The 22,160-nt window shown below is 46.1% G+C and overlaps 1 protein-coding gene across 3 annotated transcripts; it reads left to right on the top strand.

Annotated features, from left to right (window-relative positions):
* The first annotated feature begins 44 nt into the window (after positions 1-44).
* On the top strand, positions 45-20,496 carry DRC3 (dynein regulatory complex subunit 3). 3 transcript variants are annotated; one of them, XM_083585753.1, is made up of 13 exons: positions 45-336; positions 2,984-3,208; positions 3,879-3,995; positions 4,964-5,130; positions 8,229-8,375; positions 9,785-9,904; positions 12,620-12,735; positions 13,834-14,005; positions 15,737-15,868; positions 16,649-16,719; positions 17,817-17,940; positions 18,102-18,233; positions 20,131-20,496. In XM_083585753.1, exons 2-13 carry the CDS (start codon positions 3,049-3,051, stop codon positions 20,236-20,238), a joined length of 1,566 nt encoding a protein of 521 aa, XP_083441879.1. In that variant the 5' UTR covers positions 45-336; positions 2,984-3,048; the 3' UTR covers positions 20,239-20,496. The 3 variants fall into 3 exon arrangements, with proteins under 3 accessions (XP_083441879.1, XP_083441880.1, XP_083441881.1); XM_083585754.1 differs by lacking the exon at positions 45-336 and adding an exon at positions 835-1,138; XM_083585755.1 differs by lacking the exon at positions 45-336 and adding an exon at positions 1,187-1,948.
* The last annotated feature ends 1,664 nt before the right edge of the window (positions 20,497-22,160 follow it).

The raw sequence follows: 22,160 nt of genomic DNA, 5'->3' as shown, positions 1-22,160 counted from the left end.
CCGAAGGCTCGGATCGAGTAGCCAATCCTGATGGGGGAATGGCTGTTTATGCGCCCTGTCATTGGTTACGCGAGTTGGTTCGGGTATGGTTCCTTCTCTCTCGCGCCCCCACACACAAACACGCGAACGTGAGTCGAGGTTGCTTGCCGCTGTCGCCGGCCGACCAGCGTCACACGTGACGACGGAAGCCCGGTGGGCCGGCGCGAGAAGCGCGACCTGCCCCTAGCAACGGCCGCGGCATCCCTAGCAACGGGGCCTATCCCGAGCTTTTAACCTTCGGCGAGGCTGGAGGAAGGCGGCTGTGGGTTCAGTGTGAGCTGGTCAAGTGACGCGCTGGTAACCTGCTGAGCAATTCGGGGCTGGGTGGGGTTTCGGTGGCTCTGGAAGTGGGAGTGGGCATGGGATGTTCTGGGATAGGATGTCTAGATATGATACGATACGATAAGATAATCTTTATTGTCATTGTCCCATACAGAACAACGAAATTGAAAAAATCTACATCAGACATTCAGAAGCCAACGAGCCTGCTATCCCAGCCTGGTTAGCCCCCTAAAAAATACAATATACTCCCACAGAGACTACTTTACACTGCATTTAAAACCAAAATTGCATTTGGAGAGAAACTGTTTCTCAGGCGGCTAGTCCCAGTCTTTATAACCCTGTACCTTCTTCCAGAAGGCAGAAGCTGAAAGAGATCATTTCCGGGGTGCGCACTATCCTGCATTATCTCTGCAGCTTTCTTATGACACCTGGAAGCATAGATTTGATCCAAGGTGGGAAGAGTGCACCCAATTATTCTCTCCGCAGTCTTTACACGTGGTGTTGCTGTTGTTGTTTGCTGTCCTACACCTTTCATGTTTGTATGACAGACGGGAGTTCTATCAGTGCAGCTGTAGGAATGGCAGGTCGAAGTTCCACTTTCGATTCAACCTCTGTGGGAGCCAGGCCAGCATCTTGTTTCCATCAGCGCCCAGCTGGGGGGGCGGGGAGCAGAGCTATTCCAGCTCCAGACTGACAGGTGGGAGGGTGTCTGAAGTGGACCCCCTCCCTTAGTAGGTGATCAGTAGGGAAGGACTGTAGCAGCACGTCTGCCTTGCAAGCAGAAGGGCCCACATTCAGTCCCCGATGGCATCTCCAGGTAGCCTGGCCACCTTTGTTCTGGCAAAATATGGGTCGGGGTGATTTTATTTTATTTTAATCTGATTGTGATGTGACTTCAAAGCAATCTATTACACTCTATGCCAGCCTAACAGGATGGCCCCTCTGGAATTTGTCACAAGCACATGCAGATACACATGAATTTGTAAATCTCTCTGTGCTTGGCCACCCAAAGCTCAAATACATGACCTGTCTCACACCCTTTCAAACACATGCATTTGGAGAGGATCCCTAACTTGACAGAGAGAATGAGAGAAGACCTGAAATACAGGACAAAAAACCATATCAATACAGGACGTAGCATTTTACACTGAAATACAGGACAATCCTGCATTATACAGGACAGGTGGCAACCCTAGCTAGGTAAGGCTGGGAGAGACTCCTGCCTGAAATTCTGAAGATCTGTTGCCAGTCAGTGTAGACAGTACTGAGCTAGATGGACCTCTCCTCCAAGGGAGATTTTAAAACAGAGATTTTAAATCTTTGGCTGGCCATCTGCCATAGATTCTTTAGCTGAGATTCCTGCATTGTGGTGGGTTGGACTTGACCTTTGAGGTCCCTTCCAACTCTACAATTCTTTCATTCCATGACTCGGTGTAAGGCAGCTAACTGTGGTCCACCTCCTCCTCCTCCAAAACTGTGTACAGTTCTGGTTGCCTCAGCTCAACAAGGATATTGTTGAGCCCCTAGGAAAGGTTCAGGAAAGGCCCAACAAAATGATCAAGGGGATGGAGAAACTCCCTAATGAGGCAAGGTTGCAGTACTTGGGACTTCTTAGTTCAGAGAAAAGGTGAGTAAGACAGTAGTTTGTTATGCGTTGCATGGAGAAAGCAGACGGAAGAAAGTTTTTCTGCCTCTCTCATGACCCTAGAACTCATGGATATCCAATGAAGCTCAATGTTGGAAGATTCAGGACAGGGAAGAGAAAGTGCTTCTTCATGCAATGCATAGTTAAACTATGGAATTTGCTTCCGCTGGAGGCAGTGAAGGCCAGCAACCTAGATGGCTTTAAAGGACAAATTCATGAAGGAGAAGGCTATCAGTGGTTATAAGCCACAATGGCTACTCTCTGCCTCCACGGTTGGAGGCAATAATGTATTTGAATAGCAGTTGCTTGGGATAACAGGACAAGAGAATGCTATTGTGCTCAATTCTTTCTCCTGGTTTCCCACAGGCATCAGATTGGCCACTGTGAGAGCAGGATGTTGGACTAGATGGGCCATTGGCCTGATCCAGCAAGCTCTTCTTAGGTTCTTGCTGCTGCCACCACTGCTTATTAACTTGCTGTCACCCTTTGGGCTCAACCCGCACCGCCACCCAAAGCAAGAGAGCAAAGTGTGCCGAGGCTGCTAGTTGTTCTTGCTCTTGTCACCGTTCATACACTTTGAAAGGGAATCAGCATGAACTGCAAAGAGCTGGAGCAGCAGGGACAGGGTCAGCTCCCCCACTGAAATGGCACTACGATGCCAACTCCTGACAGAAGCTGTGAAGTTCAGAGGGCGGGCCTGGAAGCAGTAGCCTTCCTTCATTGCTTGTCTGCAGTGCCTTATTTTTAGTGGTAGAGTGCTGCTGAATATGGAGGTTCTGTTCACTTGCCATTACTGACAGTCATGTCCTCCATGATTTATCCCTTTCTTCACACAAAGCTGCCTGTACCATCTCCATGTATAAGAAGAATGAGGCGCCAGCTGGGGATATGCGTAGAAGAGTGGATAGTTTGGTGGCCTGTATGTTGGCGTGGTAGGTGGGCATTATGCGGACGGTGTGGACAGCTCCCAGAAGCTCCTCCTATGTGAATGAGGCATTATGTGTCATTCTGTTTCAGTGTCTGCGACAGGCCAGGGCAATCCATTTGAGTTCTAATCTTGGGGGGCACGTCTGCTGCTCAAGATGAGTCGACTGTATGATAGCATAGAGCCCAATGTAATCGATGACGAGATGCTGCAGAAGGCCGTCGAGGAGCAAGGACCTCAAGAAGAAGCAGGCCTCCTGGCCAAAAAAGAGGGCATCAATTTCAAAGATGTCTTGGCGCTGCAGCTTGATTTTAGAAGTAAGGATCAGAATACAAAACAGGGACTTTAAAAAAAAAAAATCAAGGCTCTTTTACTACAAAGTCCTTGCAACATGGAGATTTGCCATGTGGACAGTCAGTGGTTGAACATCCGCTTTTAGGCAGGATTGTGAAGATACTTGAACTAATCTCTGCTCCTCCAGCTTCATCACCCTCTGCCATCTATTAGTCTCCTGCTCTCCCATAGCGCTCCCTTTTCTCTGCTCCTCCCACTTATGCCAAGGGATGGACAAAGCCCATGAATTCCAGTGTCTCAGATCTTAAGTTTAGGTTGCCCCATTTCCACATCAGGTAGTACGGTGCAGAGCTTTTTAAAAATAAAGTCTGCACAAAGCATTGTTGCTGTGTGCATTTCTCCTCATATAGAATGCATTTTTGGTACACAGTTTCCCCTAATGTAATGCATTTTTGTGGGCACTCTTTCCTAATTTACACTTTTTTGGTTTGAGACCTGCATTGCAAAACTGGGAGAAGTGCAAGTTTCATAGGGTAGGCAGATTTTGTTTCACATATTGGTTTGGGAAGTGTGAATTAAGTAGGTTAGCTTTAAAAGGAAAGCTGAATAACTTTCTTCCCTATCTCTACATATGGTGGGAACTGCCACCCAGAACAGCTGCATGATTCTACTTCTCCCTTCCTGTGGCTTCAGATATCCTGAAGATTGACAACCTCTGGCAGTTCAAGAACCTGACAAAATTGCAGTTGGACAACAACATCATTGAGAAGATCGAGGCACTGGATACTCTGGTTCATCTGGTCTGGCTGGGTAAGGTGGTTGCATTCAGGGTCACAACAAATGCTGTGAAATTTTTGTGTAGGAATTAAGAGCAACCTTCACTTCATTCCAGCTGGTGGTTGCACCCTGGTGTATTTTGGAAGTGATTTCCATGTTGGAATTGTATCATGTGTCAAGCAGCCCCCAAAATGCTACTCCAGACAAGGTCCTGAAGCTTCTTTGGCTACCCTTCCCCTCCCAAGTTGACATTAGTTGGGTTTGACCGCAAATTCTATTTGAGTGTTGATCAGGAATTTTGCCTGTGCGGGATAGAGACTGGTGTCATAGGGTGACATTCAACTAAGGTTTACTCAGAATAGACCCACTGAAATTAATGAACAGCAATTAATTTCAATAGGTCCACACTGAGTAAAGCCTAGCTGAACAGAACCTGTAAACTCTGAAGATAATAATTCCATACCAGCCATCAAATGGCAACTGGAATGAAGATGGCATTTGAGATTCCTAGGGTAGCACTGCCTGATGAGAGACGGTTTTTGTTCCCAGCCAAACTGACCTCCACTTTGTTTCCACTCCAGCCCCTTGAAAAGGCAGAATGACCTCATCAATTTGCCTTTTGTTAGAAGAAGGCCGAACAACATTCTCTTCAGAGTCTTCCCTCTTTCTCATATTTGCTAGATATATGATTTCCTGTTGGGGGAAAAACAGAACCAGGATAGAAAGTAATGTTTTTTTTCTCCTGAAACCTATATGCATTTGAAACATTCTAGTTAGAACAGTGGTTCTCAAAATGTAGGGCAGGTCCCCTTGGAGAAGAGGCACATATGATGCTTAAAAGGGGACAAGAAGTTCCAGGGAGGGCTAAGTCACCTCCTACCTATTGATTCCAACAAAGAGGAAAAAACTGATTCTGTGTATAGGAAAGAGTTCCCTAAGAGGATTTGAATGGCTTCCTTCTCAGAGCTCTTGCCTCCCACGTTCTTTTTCTGCTCCCCCAGATTTGTCCTTCAACAATATTGAAGTCATTGAAGGCTTAGATGCACTCGTTAAATTGCAAGATCTTAGTCTCTACAACAACAGGATTTCTAAGATCGAGAATCTGGACACGCTGCAAGAACTTCAAGTCTTCTCTATAGGAAATAATAACATACAAACTCTGGAAAATGTAAGAGTTTAATTAATAAAGCCATATAAAGTCTCTAGTGGCAATCCTGTGTACTCTCGCTCGGTAGTTACTCTCTTCTGAACTCAGTGGTGCTTACTTCTAAGTAGACATATGGAGGCTGAAGCTGCTACTTTTCTTTGTCCTCCAACACCTCTCTGGCAGAGATGGTCACTTCCATTTCATGGCCGAGGATCTGAAGCTTAGAGAATGACATACCTATGGCCATCTAGTGAGTCGCTGTTGGAGCAGGATTTTTTATATATTTTTTCTTCATCTACTGTAAATCTCCTGTTGTAATCGCTAGAAAACATCTGTGCTCAGTGTACAATCGGAGCGAACTCATTCACCCAGTGCCAGTATTTATGTTGCCAAAACAGCACCATCTACACCCAAGAAGAAGGAATAAGCAAGCACTGAAGGAACCCCTCTAGAGGTTTGCAGCAGGACAAAAAAGGGTGGTTAGAAAGATAAACCCCGAAGGGGGTGGATGTGTGCAAAACATCTCAGTAAAACTGATTGTGCTCATTGGCCACAGAATGCTTACTGGTGATGAAGATGGATAGAAAACAGGGTGGCTATGGAATAGAGTATCCAGAAAAAGGGCATGGCTGGCTTGAATTCTGTACTGCAGCACTTCTTGCAGTAGCCACATTGATATATACTGTTTTACAGTATTCAACATCACTGTCAGTAGGCTAGCATTTTATCCCCTTGTTGCAGACTGGAAAAAGCTGGGTATCAATATTTTAAATGAATATAACTCACCTGTGTGGACTGAAATCATGCCCCTAGGGCACACCCAATGCTTGTTTGTAGCTGCATATTTACAAGGAGAGCAAAATCAGCCAAGGGGGTGTTCAGTCTGTCTTCAAAGCTCTTGGCTTGACATTTAGCAGTCCTCCATTGAAACTACTAGCCTAACAAATTAAATTCCAGTAACTTCACTAGGCCCAAATAACATCTGGTGCCAGTAGTAGTCACGGTTTATCCAAAACAGCACTGTCCACCTCCCTGTTGCCTCTTGGGTACCCTGTTCTAATCATAACACAGTGCAGTAAAGAGGAAGAAGTAATTAAAGAATGCAACAAAAGAGAAGGAGCAAACAGGATTTGTAGGCAACTGTCTGCCAGTAAACAGGGACCGGAGGGGCTGAGAATGGGCTTCGAGAGGCTAAAATTTGTGAACGGTGAACCAAGTCTCCTTCCTTTTTCTTCTTTAAAAGCATCCCACTGTTTTTATTCCTATCACACAATGCATGGTGCCTTAACAGAGTTACATAAGCAACGTAAAACACAGATAAATCTTCCCTACTACCCACCTCATAACTTCTTATTGTTATTATTATTTATTAAATTTCTACGCCATCCTTCATTCGAAGATCATATGGCAGTTAAGAATCTAAAACCACAAACCACAATAACAAGCAAAAGCAAAAGCCCCTACAGACAGCTTAAAAGGCCATAGATTGTTAGCCAAAGGCCTGGGAGAAGAGGAATGATTTTGCCTGGCACCTAAAGAGATGTTATGAAGGTGCCAGGCAAACCTCCCTGGAGGGAGCGTTCCACAAGCGGGGAGCCACCACAGAAAAGGCCCGTTCTTGTGTTGCAGCCCTAAGGACTTCTCATGGACAGAGAACAGCCTCAGATGGTGACTGCAGGGGAAACTACAGAGCAGAAAGCAGGAAAAAAAATATATGAGAAAATTTCTCCCAACATCCAGAACATGGGAAGCCTCCCTGAAATTATTTAATTTGGATTGTATAATTGGTTTTATTATTTGTGCTTTAATGTGGCAAGATTCAATCTGGTTTGTTATAAATTTTGAAAGCCTTTAATTGAAAATGAATAATAACAACAACAACAACAGCAACAAATTATTTACAAAAAAGATGATGACTGCAGGGTCCAGGTAGGCTCATATGGTGAGAGGTGATCTAAAATAGAAATTACAGCAGTAGATAGGGAGAGGGAAAGAAAGTCAAGAGCAGAGAGACAGCAGTGTGGGCAGATGTTATTACACATACTTATCACTTGGTTACAGTTGGAAATGAGGATTTTATTGATAGATGGATTTCATTTATAACCCACTTTTTTCCCTCCAAGGAGCTTGAAGTGGCACACATGGTTCTCCCCCCCCTCGTTTTATCCCCCACAACATCCCTGCAAGGTAGGTTAGGCTGAGAGGCAAGTGCCTGGCCTAAGGGAGTCACCCAGTGAGTTTCATGGCTGAGGGGGGATTTGAACCCTGGCCTGCTGGGTCTGACACTCTAACCACAACACCACACTGCCTCTCCAAGGGGTAGAAGGAGTTGACCGTAACCCCCACTGAATACCTGTGGTGGTGATCTTTCACCCCCTGGTGAAGTGTGTGTAGGCGGGGGGGGGGGGGGAAGGGTGTTCATGGAGGCTGTTCCATGCTCAAAAGGAGAAGGGGAAATGGGGGAAATTGTTTTCCATGTTAAATCTTACCTCTTAGTGAATTCCACTGATGTGGTATCCCTTTAACTTCTGAGCAGACACACATAGGATTTCACTGTAAGACAGTAAAAATGCATTTTCCTGTGGTTTTAGACTAGTAAACTGCATGACGATGCCCTTCCCAGAACCCGGATAGATGTGATGCTTGCAGCAGATGAAACTTTGGTTGTTTTAGCTTCCCTTGATATCCATGACGTTTAGAAACCTGCTGGGGGGGCGGTTCCCTCACAACCTATGGCATAACTGCAACTGTGCAGCAAAGATCCTTGCTTTTAATGGTTCCGTCTGTTGGAATGGATCTGCTTTCAGAAAGAAACCAGTACTCAGGTTTTTTTGGTCCATAAGTTACAATGTGTGCATCAGCGTGTAATAATTTATTTTTACTGGGTTCATTTGTATTTTGAACCAGGGGGCCACCAACCACAAGAGATACCTCAGCAGGATCTCGTTCTCATTCAGTAAAAAGTCTAAGAGTCTGCAGATGTTTAATGACTCCCAGTTTGACATTTCCCGACAAAGAACACCCCCTTTCCTCTTGTTCATCTTTTATGAAAATCTCAATTTTCCCCATAAATATTTTGTCCTTATGGCTCTCTGTATTTCTCTGTCACCTTGCCGCAGGTGATCTATCTCAGGAAGTTCCAAAACCTGCGCACGTTGAACCTCACCGGGAACCCAGTGTGCGAAAACGAAGTATATTCCGCATTCATTGCCGCTTATCTCCCCGACCTTGTGTACCTGGATTTTAGACTGGTAGATGACAACTCGGTAAGGATGGAAAAGTTCAGCCCCTTATCTCTTGCTATTTTAGATTTCCTATCCACCCCGGGTGCCAGAAAACTGGTGGGGCTGCCTCCTCACTCTTCTCCCCGCAGGTGCCTGCCTTGGGATTTGACAGCCCTTATTCTAAGCAGTAGGGACACGGGTGGCGCTGTGGGTTAAACCACAGAGCCTAGGGCTTGCCAATCAGAAGGTTGGCGGTTCGAATCCCCGCAAGGGGGTGAGCTCCCGTTGCTCGGTCCCTGCTCCTGCCAACCTAGCAGTTCGAAAGCACATAAAAGTGCAAGTAGATAAATAGGTACTGCTCCGGCGGGAAGGTAAATGGTGTTTCTGTGTGCTGCTCTGGTTCGCCAGAAGCGACTTAGTCATGCTGGCCACATGACCCGGAAGCTGTACGCCAGCTCCCTTGGCCAATAAAGCAAGATGAGCGCCGCAACCCCAGAGTCGGTCACAACTGGACCTAACGGTCAGGGGTCCCTTTACCTTTACCTTTTTATTCCAAGCAGTGGCGTAGGAAGAGGGATGCAGCGGATGCAGGTGTCATCCCTGAGGGGGGTGACAAAAGGGCAAAAATATGAGTTTTTAAAATAAAAAACAAAAAAATTGGGCTCATGGAACTTTTTTGGGCTCATAACAAGCACAACAAAATGCAGCTGGCACTGGGCGCTACACCATGGGGGCTGGCACTTACCGCGGGGCCTGCAGCGTGCCTGAGCCATGCCTCTCTCCTGGGAGTGATGGGGTTGCTTGGGCACCTGCAGACTCTGCACTGCTTAAAACGGCAGCATGGGGCTTGCGTCTGCCCACCACCTCTCCCTCAGCTGTCCCACAGCTGAGGGGGAGGCAGTAGAGAGGCTTTGCGCAGTGTGCCCTGCACTGGCTCGCCCCGCCCCCATTGGCAGCTTGCTCCGCCCCCAGGTGCAGGGTGTGTGCACTGCCCTGGGCACCCGAGCGGCTAGCTATGCCATTGATTCTTTTAAAAAAAATTAGTATAAATTTCAACACAGTAATTTTAACAAAATACATCATCCACATTGTCCCCCCCCTCCATTCCCCCCCCAGACAGAAAACCCACCCTCCCACCCCAGACTTCCCTCAGCTCCTTTCTCTGGTTTCTCAACACATCTTTCTATCTGCATGTTATAAAATTGTAAAGATCCTCAAATTATCTATCTATGTATTATAATAAAGAGTTTGTGAATGTTTATTCAAAACCTGCCAAAGAGTCCAGTTCATTTTGTTGCCTCTTCAAATATTTCTTAAAAGGTTCCCATTCATCTTTAAAGTCACAGTTATCCTTATCATGTAGTTTGCGTGTCAATTATGCCAATTCCGCATAGTCCATCGTTTGCTACGCCATTGATTCTAAGCCGCCTATCTCCGTTTTCTTTTCCCAGCGAGAGATGGCCCTGATAAAATACCAGTATGCCATCGAGGAGATGAGACATGGGGAAACTCTGGCCGCGGCCAAGCAGCAGGTTCTGGATGCCCAACAGAAACAGGTGGAATATCACAAGGTATGTTTCTTTTGGGCCATCTGTAGAATCATAGAGTTGTAGTCCAAGCCCCTGCAAAGCAGGAATGTAGATCGCAGGGATGTTGAGAGAACCCAACAGATACTGGATTCTCTTTCAGCCTCCTGAATAGGTGTTGGTCTCTGAACACTGATATATGAAATAAGAACCAGTAAGAAAACAGTTGTGGATTCAACAGACACAAAGTGGGAAGCTAAACCAAACAGTTTGTACAAAACAGTTCATACACGAGAACAGGTCTTCTCTGCAGTGGCTCCCCATCTGTGGAATGCTTTCCCTAGGGAAGTTTGTCTAGCGCCTTCATTATACACCTTTAGGTGCCAGGCAAAAACGTTCCTTTTTAACGAGGCCTTTCGTTGACCTGATCGACATCCTATATCCTTTTAAAATGCGGCTCTTTTTTTGGAGGGGAGGGTGTTAATTGGGTTTTTGTTTCTATTTTGATTTGATATATTGCGATCTTTTCTGTGAACTCCCCTGAGACCTCTGGGTATATAAATTCAATTCATTCATTCATTCGTTAATGGCTTGAAAGAGGTTGTCTCCGGAGAGCTAACCAAAGTGAGGAAAAGGTTCTGTAATTTTGGAGCCATTTTCGATAGGGCTCAGCTCCTCGCTGTTAATATTATCAATGTTTACCTTGTTGACAAGACTTCAGTTGGCAAGAGGGAATCGTGGGGAGATTTACAGATGTCTGGATGACCCCCACTTGGGCAGGTGTTTAGCTGAGAACAGGAACCTCCTAGAGGGGAGATGGAAGAGACTGAGTGTGCGGTTCAAGGCCTGGAGACTCCCTTTAAGGGAAGAGGCAGGGGCTGAGGTGGCAGGGTGTTATGTACTGAGTTGAATAGGATCCAAACTGCAGCAGTCTGATTGGTCCTAGAACAATAGGATCCAAAAGGCAGCAGTCTGATTGGTCCTAGAACAATAGGATTCAGAATGCAGCAGTCTGATTGGTCCTAGAACAATGCAGCAGTATGATTGGTTGGCAGGAACCACCCAATCATGCTCCAGATAGAAGTGAATCCACAACCTGATTGGCTTACAGTAGAATTCCGGAATTAGCCAATCATGTGCAGCCCATTGTGTAGATAATGTATATAAAGCAGATACTTTGAGGGGACTTTCATTCATTCCTCCTCACCACTATGAGCTGAATAAAGAGCATGAAATCACTTTGCGACTCTGAGTATATTTCACAGGGGCTGGGGCTGGGGCAGAGAGCGATCTAAAAGGCCTCATTTGACCTCCACACCCGTTTGAACTTTTCTTCTGTTCATTTGAAGCTCTCCAACCTCTGGTTTTACCTATGTATGTATGTATGTATGTATGTATGTATGTATGTTTTTTTGTCTCATATTGCCTCCCACCTTTCCTCCAGGGAGCTCAAGGTGGCGTACATAGTTCTCCCTCCACTCCCCAATTTTTAACCCACAGCAACCCTGTGAGGTAGATTAGGCTGAGAGGCAGCGACTGGCCCAAAGTCATCCAGTGAGCTTCATGGCCAAGTGGGGATTTGAACCCTGGTCTCCCAGCTGCTAGACGGACACTCTAACCACTATACAGTGGTACCTCAGGTTACATACGCTTCAGGTTACATACACTTCAGGTTACAGACTCCGCTAACCCAGAAATAGTGCTTCATGTTAAGAACTTTGCTTCAGGATGAGAACAGAAATCATGTTCTGGCGGTGCGGCGGCAGCAGGAGGCCCCATTAGCTAAAGTGGTGCTTCAGGTTAAGAACAGTTTCAGGTTAAGAACGGACCTCCAGAACGAATTAAGTACTTAACCCGAGGTACCACTGTACCACATTGGCTCTATTGTCCTCAAATGACCAGCTCTCAAGGTCACTATGGTCTGCTGAGGGTTGATGCTGTGAAAGAATACATTGTTTATTTTGTTATTTTTGGAAAACAGGTGGTTCTTTTCGTAAATATTCCACAATATGCATTTCTTCGTTGTGTTAACTGGCCTGCTATTTATTTTAAGGGACCCCGGCCCTTTCATTATTCTTCTTAGCATCTCACAGAACCATCTGAATTTAAGGCATAAGATTCTCCCCATTTCCTTTGGGCAACTATCTTTTTCTGATTCCCTGTCATTGACTGGTTGGATGCAGAGGAATGGTGGGAGGAACCAGCTCGGGAACCCCCAAGGGAAGAAGGCCCAGAGTCCAGGGAGTAGTGGTGGGACTACAGTGAGTGGTCGACGGGAGAAGACAGGGAGTAGGATGTGTCAGAAGCTGAAGAGGTAACAGAGCTTAGTGAGCAGGGAGAGTCTGTGACAGAGAGAAGCCCAGAATCAGAGGCAGAAGCTGAAACAGGAGAGGAGAGAGACCAAGAGGCAGAGATGAGTCAGGCTGGGAAAGAGTCTCGGGTGTCTCCCTCTTCTGCTGTGACAAGCTCCCCTCCCAGAACCAGAAGAAGCATGAAAAGGGTGGAGGAGAGGTTGCCTTCATGCATGTGCAGTCTCCAATTGCTGTGGGAAAGCCCTGGAGAGAAGGGAACCTAAATGCTTGTGGGGAGACAGGGACCTTTAGTCTTGGCAACCACTTCATGGGGGCAAGATCTGAGTTGCTGCGCTCTTTAGGCCTGACACACCTGTGCTAATGAAGAGTTAACTCTGGCTTGCTTGGTGCGATGGACTGCCAGCTCACTCCTGTTCTTTCCCTTCTGCCTCCTTGCTTCGCTCTCCAGCGCGCTTATGTGGAGTATCTGAACGGAAGCTTCCTCTTTGACAGCATGTTTGCAGACGATCCTGAAGCAGCCAAACTGCTCTACCTCCCTGGAGTGCCAGAGCTACTGGAGATATATCCTTTTTAAAAACAACACCACTACACAACTTTTTTTTTTTTAATTTTAACAGTTTTTATACACACGTCATACAGTATCCATCGCTCATTTCTTTTCCTAAGACTTCCCAATCCATCTCTCTGTGGCACGCTAGGGAAATCTTGATCTGCTGCACATCCTGATATTTCACCCATTATCATTTCAAGTCTTCCTTTTTTGATGTTATCTGCTGCTTATATGTTAACCCCTACTTGTAGGTTAAATTGTATTTCGTACCCTCTAAGATAATCTCCCAAACACCTCCACTCTTCTCTTATCTTTAACTAATCCTTATTCTTTAATTTCGCGATCATGGTTACTAATTCTATGGTTACTAATTCTATGGTTACTATCAATTTGTTCTACCAAATTTCCTTAGTGAGTATCTCTTCTTTCGCATATACTATTCTAGCTGAAGCGGCTGCATACAGAAAGATATTGGGTGCCTTTTTTGGAATGGCATTACCTATTATCCCTAATAGAAGGCCTCTGGTCTTTTGGGAAATGTGAGTTTTAGAATTTTTTTTTAATTCTGTGCGGAAAGTTTCCCAATACTCTCTAGTGTATTTACACGACTTCCACATATGAATTGGGGTTCCCTCCACCTTGTGGCATTTCCAGCATAAATTAGACCCTTTTAAATACATTTTCACTAATGTGCTGGGTGTCAAGTACGTCATCTTTTGTAGGTTTTCCTTAATAAGATAACAGGCAGAGAAATTCTTTGTTTTGGCCCATGATTTTTCCCTTCTGGACAATTCTATGTTGTAACCAATATCTATGGCCCATTTTGTCATTGTCACCTTTGCCATTTCATCTTTGGTCTCCCACGCCAGTAACAAGTTTTATGAATTTTTGAGATACATCCTTTCTGCTTTGGGACAGAACTGGTGATAAACCTTGAGAATGGGATGTTCTCTGGAGTGGGGTTTCTTGTTTGTTATGAGGGCTACTGTGAGTCATAGTGATCTCCAACAACAGGAGGCAATAGCCCAAACAAGACAGTGGAAGCAGACACAAGCCTTTTTCTTTCCTTTTCAAACACAACTCAGTACTCTCCTTGACTCCGACTTCACATACAAGACTAAATTTGTGGCCATTTGCGAGAACCTGTTTGAGTACGGCCTGAAGCAATACGAGAAGCGAGAGGCCGAGGTTGCCCTCTTCTATGAGTGCCTCAACGAAGCCCTGGAAGAGAACCATCAGCAGTGTTCCAAAATCCTGCACGACTTTGAAGAGAAGAATCATGGGGTACACGAGGGACCTTGGGCCGGGGATGGGGAATGCAGCTGAACTCACAACTTCCATCAGCCCCAGTGAGCACAAGGTGGATGAAGGGATCTGGAGTCCCACAACCTCCGGAGGACCATAGGTTTGCCACTTTAAGTGATTAGAAAACCGAGCCATCTTTGATGAAAACTGGGATCGCTCCACCGCAGCCATTTAGTTCTGATTTTTTACAGGTCAATACTGTAAAAGTAAAGGTACCCCTGACCGTTAGGTCCAGTCGCGGACGACACTGGGGTTTCGCGCTCATCTTGCTCTATAGGCCGAGGGAGCCGGCGTTTGTCCACAGACAGCTTCCAGGTCATGTGGCCAGCATGACTAAGCCGCTTCTGGAGAACCAGAGCAGCGCACGGAAACACTGTTTACCTTCCCGCAGGAGCAGTACCTATTTACCTACTTGGACTTTGACATGCTTTCGAACTGCTAGGTGGGCAGGAGCTGGGAATGAGCAACGGGAGCTCACTCCGTCGTGGGGATTCGAACTGCCGACCTTCCGATTGGCAAGCCCTAGGCTCTGTGGTTTAGACCACAGCGCCACCCACGTCACTGGTCAATACTGTAGCAAGGGCTTAAACCTCTCGGGCAGGCAAAGTGACCAGGGAGTCAGCCCCACAGTCTGATGAGGAAGCTACATCCTCGAGATGGGATGTTACTTCTTAATCCTTCTTGCTATGCTTGACCTACCTCACAGGATTGTTGTGAGGACTTAATGGGGGGGTCATGTATACCATCCTGAACTGCTGGGGGACAGTGGGGAGGCAGGATAGAATGTCGTTAGTAACTGGTTCCCCGTGACTGTGCAAAGGATCACATCCTGAAAGTACCATCAGGTGCTGACTTAAACCAAGGCAGCAAACTGTTTAAATTGATGTATTTTGTTTTCAATTGTACCTAATCCTAAACACTTTTAGCTAGATTTCAGTCAGTCAAAGCACACTATACCCCAGGGGTCACGTTCCGGGCCCCTGCACACGTGAGATGTATGCTAAGTTGGAGCCTGAAGAGGCCTTGTGGCTTGTGTAGAAACCCTTCCCAGGCCCATGGTCACATTTAGGAACTCTTTATAAGCTTCAGAAGGAACGTCTGTCTTTCATAGAATACAGTTTGAAAATCCCTGTGGGAACTTTTGTCAGGAGCTCGGCCTACACTCGAGTAGGACCCTGGCAGAGACACATGCCCGATTGGCATGTTCTCTCCCTCCTGGTCGATCGTTGGGGAGCTTCAAAAGCTTTCTTCAGCCCGAACATGACAGCGACCAATGCCAACCGACACTGGCACACTTAGGGATCCACAGAGTCTTTGCAGCTTGCGTCAGAGACCTCAGCAACTCAGCATTTTGGCTAATCTACTTTATTTACATGTAAATACACATGGAGCACTGCAACATGGCTCCCTCTCTCTCTCTAGCATCAGACAGCAAAGAGAAAAAGAACAAAGGACAGTAGTCCTACTTCACAGAACACAGTAACACAAACATCCTGTCTCTGTAACTTCCCACTTCAGAACATACACCGTCATGTGAAAGACAACAAACCTATGACTGTAATCACGGAGCAGGAATTCTAACAACTTAGTCACTGCTTCACATTCCCATTGTGTGCACCAGAGTATCACCACCACCACTAATGAATAAAATGAATTATTTCTGCCACGGGGCAACAGCTGCTAACCTTCTGTCTCTTGCTGAGCACACAGGTGATAGATATGATTCAGAACCTCAGCGACAACCAAGTTATAGAGATCAAACTGGCTGAATACAACTATGAAATCACAAAGCTCTCAGACGTGCTGATGACTGAGGAGATGCTGCTGGTTGATCAGCTGGAGGTATGAACCTGGCAGAGCTGGACGTTTGGGTGTTGGGGACTCCAAGGCTGGATTACTGCACTGCACTCTGCGTGGGGCCTCCCTGTGCTGGATCAGAAGCTGCAGTTAGCGTGGTTGCAGACAGGAGACCTGCGCTGGTTTTGCCCATTGGATGCCAGCCAAAGTTCAAGGTGTTGCTGCTAGTGCAAAAAGCCATTAACAGCGTGGGAGCAGTTTACTTGCAGGATCACTTTCCCCCATATGTACCTGCTCAACCACTTGGATCTGCGGAACTGGCACTGTTAAAGGTGTCATGTAATACCTGTTGCACACTTGTAAGAAATCAATGTTTTGGTGTGATGGCAGCTTTGGAACTTCCTGCTGGTTGACATCAGGCAGGTGCCTTCACCATATTCTTTTTGGAGTCTACTTAAAACATTTTTATTTAGGTGAGCCTGTCCGGACATGTGGAAGTTACATGTGCTTTATGTCTTTTTAGCTAAAACTAATTTTAACCATCTTTTGAATGTTTTTAAATGCCTGCTGCAACCTGGTTTTTGCTGAGAATCTTAATGCTTCGTTTTCTATTTTTGTAAACTGCTGTGAGTTTTTCTTATATTAAAGCGTTATCTCTATTTATATTTGGTTAACTACATTAATAAAAATAAATAGATAAAATAGTCAGCAAAAATGACAGGAAAGTAGATTCTCCTGTGTGTTTCAGGCCCGATTTCTAAAACTTGTGGGAGTTGAACTCAGTTTTGCCCTCTAATTTCCCACCCCTTTTCTTTTCTTGCTAAGGAAGTGATAAAAGATTTTGAAAGGAACATCGCTGACCTGGTGTCGAACTTTATAGAAAACGAACAAGGAATATATCCTTTTGCTGTCGCTTGCGCAGAGCTGCAAATTGTGGTGGGCGCTTTGCTTCCGATCAACAGAGCTGGCTTGTCCACATTGTATGGCATTCAATTGCGTCTCATTACTGTGTGGTAGGGCCGGGATTGATTTCAGTTTTGGAAGCATTTCTCAGGCCCCAAAGGACCACAGGGCTTTCCTCTCCAGTCATTCTTTGTGCCAAGACCTATCTGAATAGCTGCTGCGGTATAATACTCAATGTAATAGCAGCATTTGCACCTAAAATCCTGCACCTAAAATTTTAGCTTTCCCGGAGGACAACCCTGAGAAGCAAGGGTGGTGAGCCTCTACACTTCCACCCCATAAAGGAAGTTCTGTTGCCACGGGACCACTTCTGCCAACCAGACGTACAAGATGCTTGGAAACTGGGGCTGGGGTGTCCAAGCATCATCCCTGGGGAGTGCATTTAACTCAAGGACCTTTGTTGGGCCATGAAGGGCTGAGACCTTGCTGTCACAATGAACACAAGCTGAGGCTGGGTGCACATTCCAGTGTGCTCCCACCACTGGTTTGGGAATCAGTGCACTCACGACATCAGTCATGATCCATGTCTCTCCTGGACCTACCCTGTCACACTTTACGAAATACTGAATGGATCTACATTCATGGTTTTTAATGCTAAAAATGAGTTTTAAAATGGTTCCATGATAACCATATAGCCACGTGATGTTCTTCTTAAATGTTAATAATGCGTTATTAAAATGCGATACCATAGAGTGCTGCAGAGCTATCCCCTTCCAGAAACCAGGTAGACCTTGCAGAAAAGGAAGCAGAGGAGAAACCAAGTATCTTGCCATTTTAGAACATGTTTAATATCGTTCAAATGACGTTTAAAAAGTGAGTGTAGATCCAGCCACTGTTTTGATGCGTTCTTCCCCCAAACCAGCTTAGATCCGAATTGAGAGAACTGTTTTTTAAGCTGGCAGTGTGTGCACGGCCTTAGTTTCCATCCTCTTGGCCAGCCTTCCCTGCCTCCTTTTGTTCAAACACTGGGCAATAGGAAAGAGTTGCTGAGAGGCATCCCTGTTCTTTGCTTCTTAACCTTTTCTCCTACGATGGCTCAGTGCCGGGATCTAGAGAACCAGCACCACGAGAAGCTCCTGGAGATATCCGTCAACACACTGGAGAAACTAGTGAAGAGCGAGTTTGATGAGGAGATGCCGGATGATGTTCGTATGGTGAGATCCAACTCCTCCTCCTCCTCCCCTTTTGCCATTAAGACCAGAACAGGCCAAACACTCTTGGCGTGACTCATCAGTAAGAGATGACCCTTCATGGGATGGTGTTTTGTCTACAGCCAAAAAAAAATGGCCCTCCTCTCACCTGGTTTCCTTCCTAGCTTTTCGTGGACAAAGACACCATTGTCAACGCTGTCAACGCCTCTCACGACATTCACCTCCTGAAGATTGACAACCGAGAAGACGAAATTATCACTAAAGCCAATGGCTGGGCTTCCACACTGGTTGAGAAGGTAAGTGAAGATTCCCATTGTCCCTCTGCAGGAGGCCTTCTCACAGAAGGAAATAACCAGCGTTAAGGACATGAGCACTTTCATCTTATTGTTAACAAGGTAGCTGGTGGCAGAGAGTCAGTGTGGTGTAGTGGTTAAGAGCGGTAGTCATGTAATCTGGGGAACTGGGTTCGTGTCTCTGCTCCTCCACATGCAGCTGCTGGGTGACCTTGGGCCAGTCACACTTCTTTGAAGTCTCTCGCCCCACTCACCTCACAGGGTGTTTGTTGTGGGGGAGGAAGGGAAAGGACATTGTTAGCTGCTTTGAGACTCCTGAAGGGGAGTGAAAGGCGGGATATCAAATCCAAACTCTTCATATTGGGGAGGGGGGGTTGGGGCAGTTGCCCCGGGTGTAAAATTGTTAGGGGCACAAATTTCAACACTGAGCTCTGTTGAAAATGGCTTCTCTATACAAACCAGGAAGTGACCTCTCCAGGCGACAACTCTTTTTTTCTTATCCCTGCGTTTGCAATCTTCTGGGTGACGGGGACGTTGTTAAGACAATTGAATGTGCATGCATACTCAGTCCATTTCCTTCCCTCCCAGCCCTCTGTGTGGCCCTGGGCACTGGTAACCCATGCTATGCCACTGTTGGGTGGGGTTGGCTGCAGTGGTGCAACTAGGACTGGACCTCAGGGCCAATGTCTAGAGTCCTGCAGCTCAGGCCATCCTCCCAAAAAAGGGTCACTCAGAGTGGCAGGTGATGGGGGCAGTGGCAAACAGGCCCGGCATGGACAAACTGGGCCTTACCAGGGGTTACCCTAGGGATCATTTCCTTCTTATTACAGAAAATGTTGTAAATCAGTGGCCAGCTGGTCATCCAGTCATGTGCATGGTTTCAGATTCTCATTTTATTATTTTAAAATATTTTACGTTCTGCACCAAAATGGTGCTTTTATTCCCAAATTCACATCAGGGCAGCGGACGTAAACCCCATTTTATTCCTTTAGGCACGACGAGGCTATGGTTTCAGTTTTAAATGCAAAGCCAATGTGTTCTTAAATCAGGGTTGGAAACTAAAAAACCCCACAAAAAACACCACACAGCAGGAACGTAGCAGCAGTTGTAAAGCGGGGGGAGGGGGGAGGGGGGAGGGGGAAGAGAAATGGTAACAGCTGAAATAATACACTTGGCCATCTAAAGCAAGGGAGTGGGTGGGCAGCGCTGTACATCCAGTAAATTTAGGGCCTAAAAGTACATAGCTGCACCACTGTACCTAAAAGTACCTAGCTGTCTACCTACAGAGAGGAACTAAGATAGTGAGGGAAGTCACATCTTAGTGATTTGGCTCTTCAGGTTTCAAGCGTTTGCCTTGAATGGACAAGCACTGAAATCCCCTTCGAGGTCCTGCACACAATCTGGTTCACATACAGTAGAATGCTAGGCCATGGTTTATTAAACCTTGCCCAGCAGCTGAACTATAGTTTGTTTACAGCCAACAAACCATGATATGAAAACCCTGGTTTTCGTTGGCTTATGAACCTGGGTTTGTTTTAACCATGGATTGGCATTATGTGCAAACCCAACATCCTTCCTTAACCATGGTTTGTTTTAACATTCCCCCCAGGCACTCAACAAGCTACAAAGGCACGAGACCATAGCTGTCAACGTTTCCCTTTTATGAAGGGAAATTCCTTTATTCTGAATAGGATTCCTTGCAAGAAAAGGGAAAAGTTGACAGCTATGCACGAGGCAAGCACAGCTAGGGGGGAAAAACTCCAAAACAAAACACTTTGCAGAAACAAGCCATGATTTATTTGACCGTCTGTGGGGCAATCTATGGCTAACTTGTGGTCTGTTAAACAAACCACGGCTTAGCGCTAAGTGTGAACTGGACCAACTGTTTCAATCCCTGCAGGTTCACAAGACTGAAATTCAAAGAAACCGAAGTCGTGTGTTGGAAATTAACCAATACGTTGACCATCTCCGCAGTGAGCTGGACAACATGGACATTCTGGAGACGTAGCTGGCTTTCGACACTGAACTGCCCCTGCCCCCCATTTGGGGACCTGTGACTTTCTGCTTGGGAAGTGAATCCGCCCGGAGGTCTCCTACCTACTGAAAAGACACCCTAAAAATATTCCTTCCCTACTGGAAGGAATACTCTGCCCCTCCAACGTTTGACGATCAAAATGAGTAGACTAAAGCAGACAGTGAGGCATTTAAAAACAAAAGGAGTTGACTTAAATTGGTGCCTTGTAGTTATAAAGCAATTATACAGGAATTGGGTCAGTTCCATCTTTTGCATTCATTTCAATTACATAGGTAGTTGAACCTACAAAAATTGTAGGCTAATGAACAAATTTAAACCCTGATTAGAGGACCCAATTAGCATTGGTGCGCTGTCTAAAAATTGGTTGGCTCTGACATTGATTGGACCCTCATTTCACAGCATGAATGGTACCCTTAGAGATGGGGCAAGTGACTGGCCAGTGGTGAAAGGCCCAAGAAAAGGGGAGAGGGTCTACTCAGGGAAGGCAGAACATCTGCACTGCGCAGAGGAGCCTCTCCCCAGGGCAGAACATTTCCAGATACGGTTCTTGGGCTTATGTGGGGGCCTGCGCCAGCCCACTGAGCTTTACTGGCGCTCCATTTGGAGTGAAAGGATGACCTGGAACACACTGACACTCCTTTGGCAGCTGGGCATCTTGGGAAAATCAGGATTAGCATGCATGCTGTGGTTTAGGAAGCGTGTTCAATGCATTCTTGCATAATGTATACAAAGGGAGAGCCTTCCTGGGGCTCCAAGCCCATCCCTGAGCAGAATCTCTCTCCATAAGACGCTCAGCTGTTAAATGAAAGTGGGACCAAATCTAGGCTCCTACAAAGGACATTCTCCACCTTCAGAAGGCAGATAACCAGCAGACAAAACAGGTAATAAGACCAGGAAACAATGTGAAGGAGGCTGCTTCAGGTGGCCAAAGTTCCCCTCTGTGAACAGAGAAAATGGATATGTCAGGCTACTGGCCGAGACTTCTCCTTGACATGCTAGCTTTCTGTGTGCAAGGAAGTTTGTTTCAAGATTGAGGAGCCCTCAGGAGAATGAGGAAGCTGGGCCAAGGTACCACACATGGCCCCCACAAAACAGCTCACATCTTAAAACCGAGTCCAAAGCATTGCCAGAGATGGTTTAGTACTCTTGTTAGTTAAGGTTTGTTCCTATTTAAATTTCCCAGCTTTGCACCTGTGCCATGAATGTAAAAGGCAAAGAATCACAATTTTCCTTTCCACACCAACAGAGGAAATAAAGGGTGGCTGCAGCTATTTTTAACCCAGGCCAATTTGTAGGGGTGTGGAGTGCTTCTAACTTTTCATGTGGTTGACAGCCAACAAGGGGTACCGCTGTGTCTCCTGAAAAGCTCAGAATTCCCTCCCCAATGAAGAAGCAGACTGCAGAACAGCTGGGCAGAATCACAGCCCCATTTTTTTAGGGGGACCTTGGACTTTCTCCTTAAAAATCGTATCATCCTCGTCGTCATGTGCTTGGACTTTGCCATTATTTCTGTAAAATTCCCATTCCTGTTTTCCTAAAGGCAGGTGCATTCATCAACCAGTGGACAAAGCTGATAACCCCCAGGTCTGAGAATGGCCAGAACCTACAGGGTCTTGACCCCAGCAGTGATGCTAGGCTGTCTTGGCCGACCCCATCCACATAGTCCTGCTCTCTCACTGCATTCTCTTATAGGTCAACCTAAGCCCAGAAATCAGGTTCAGACCAGCTTTGCCTAGAATGGTCTTTACCCAGACTAGCTCTCCAGGGATCCAGCTCTGCAACCCAAAATCTTTCCGCTTTAGCTGAACTTGGAGCAGCTGCAAAGCAAATGTTTGGGCCAGAGAGCTCTGGCATTGAAACCAACTCTTTTTAAACAAACAAATGCACACACACAC

This window comes from Podarcis filfolensis, assembly GCF_964270895.1.
Source record: "Podarcis filfolensis genome assembly, chromosome: 14".
Lineage (NCBI taxonomy): Eukaryota > Metazoa > Chordata > Lepidosauria > Squamata > Lacertidae > Podarcis > Podarcis filfolensis.
The sequence above is the reverse complement of the archived record's forward strand: the minus strand, read 5'-3'. Positions and strand labels throughout refer to the sequence as shown.

Coding starts and splice junctions, on each gene's coding strand:
- DRC3 (XM_083585753.1), top strand. CDS start 3,049: ATGAGTCGACTGTATGATAGCATAGAGCCCAATGTAATCGATGACGAG. Junction 8,376..9,784: donor GACTGGTAGATGACAACTCG/GTAAGGATGGAA, acceptor TTCTTTTCCCAG/CGAGAGATGGCCCTGATAAA. Junction 17,941..18,101: donor TGCCGGATGATGTTCGTATG/GTGAGATCCAAC, acceptor TTTCCTTCCTAG/CTTTTCGTGGACAAAGACAC.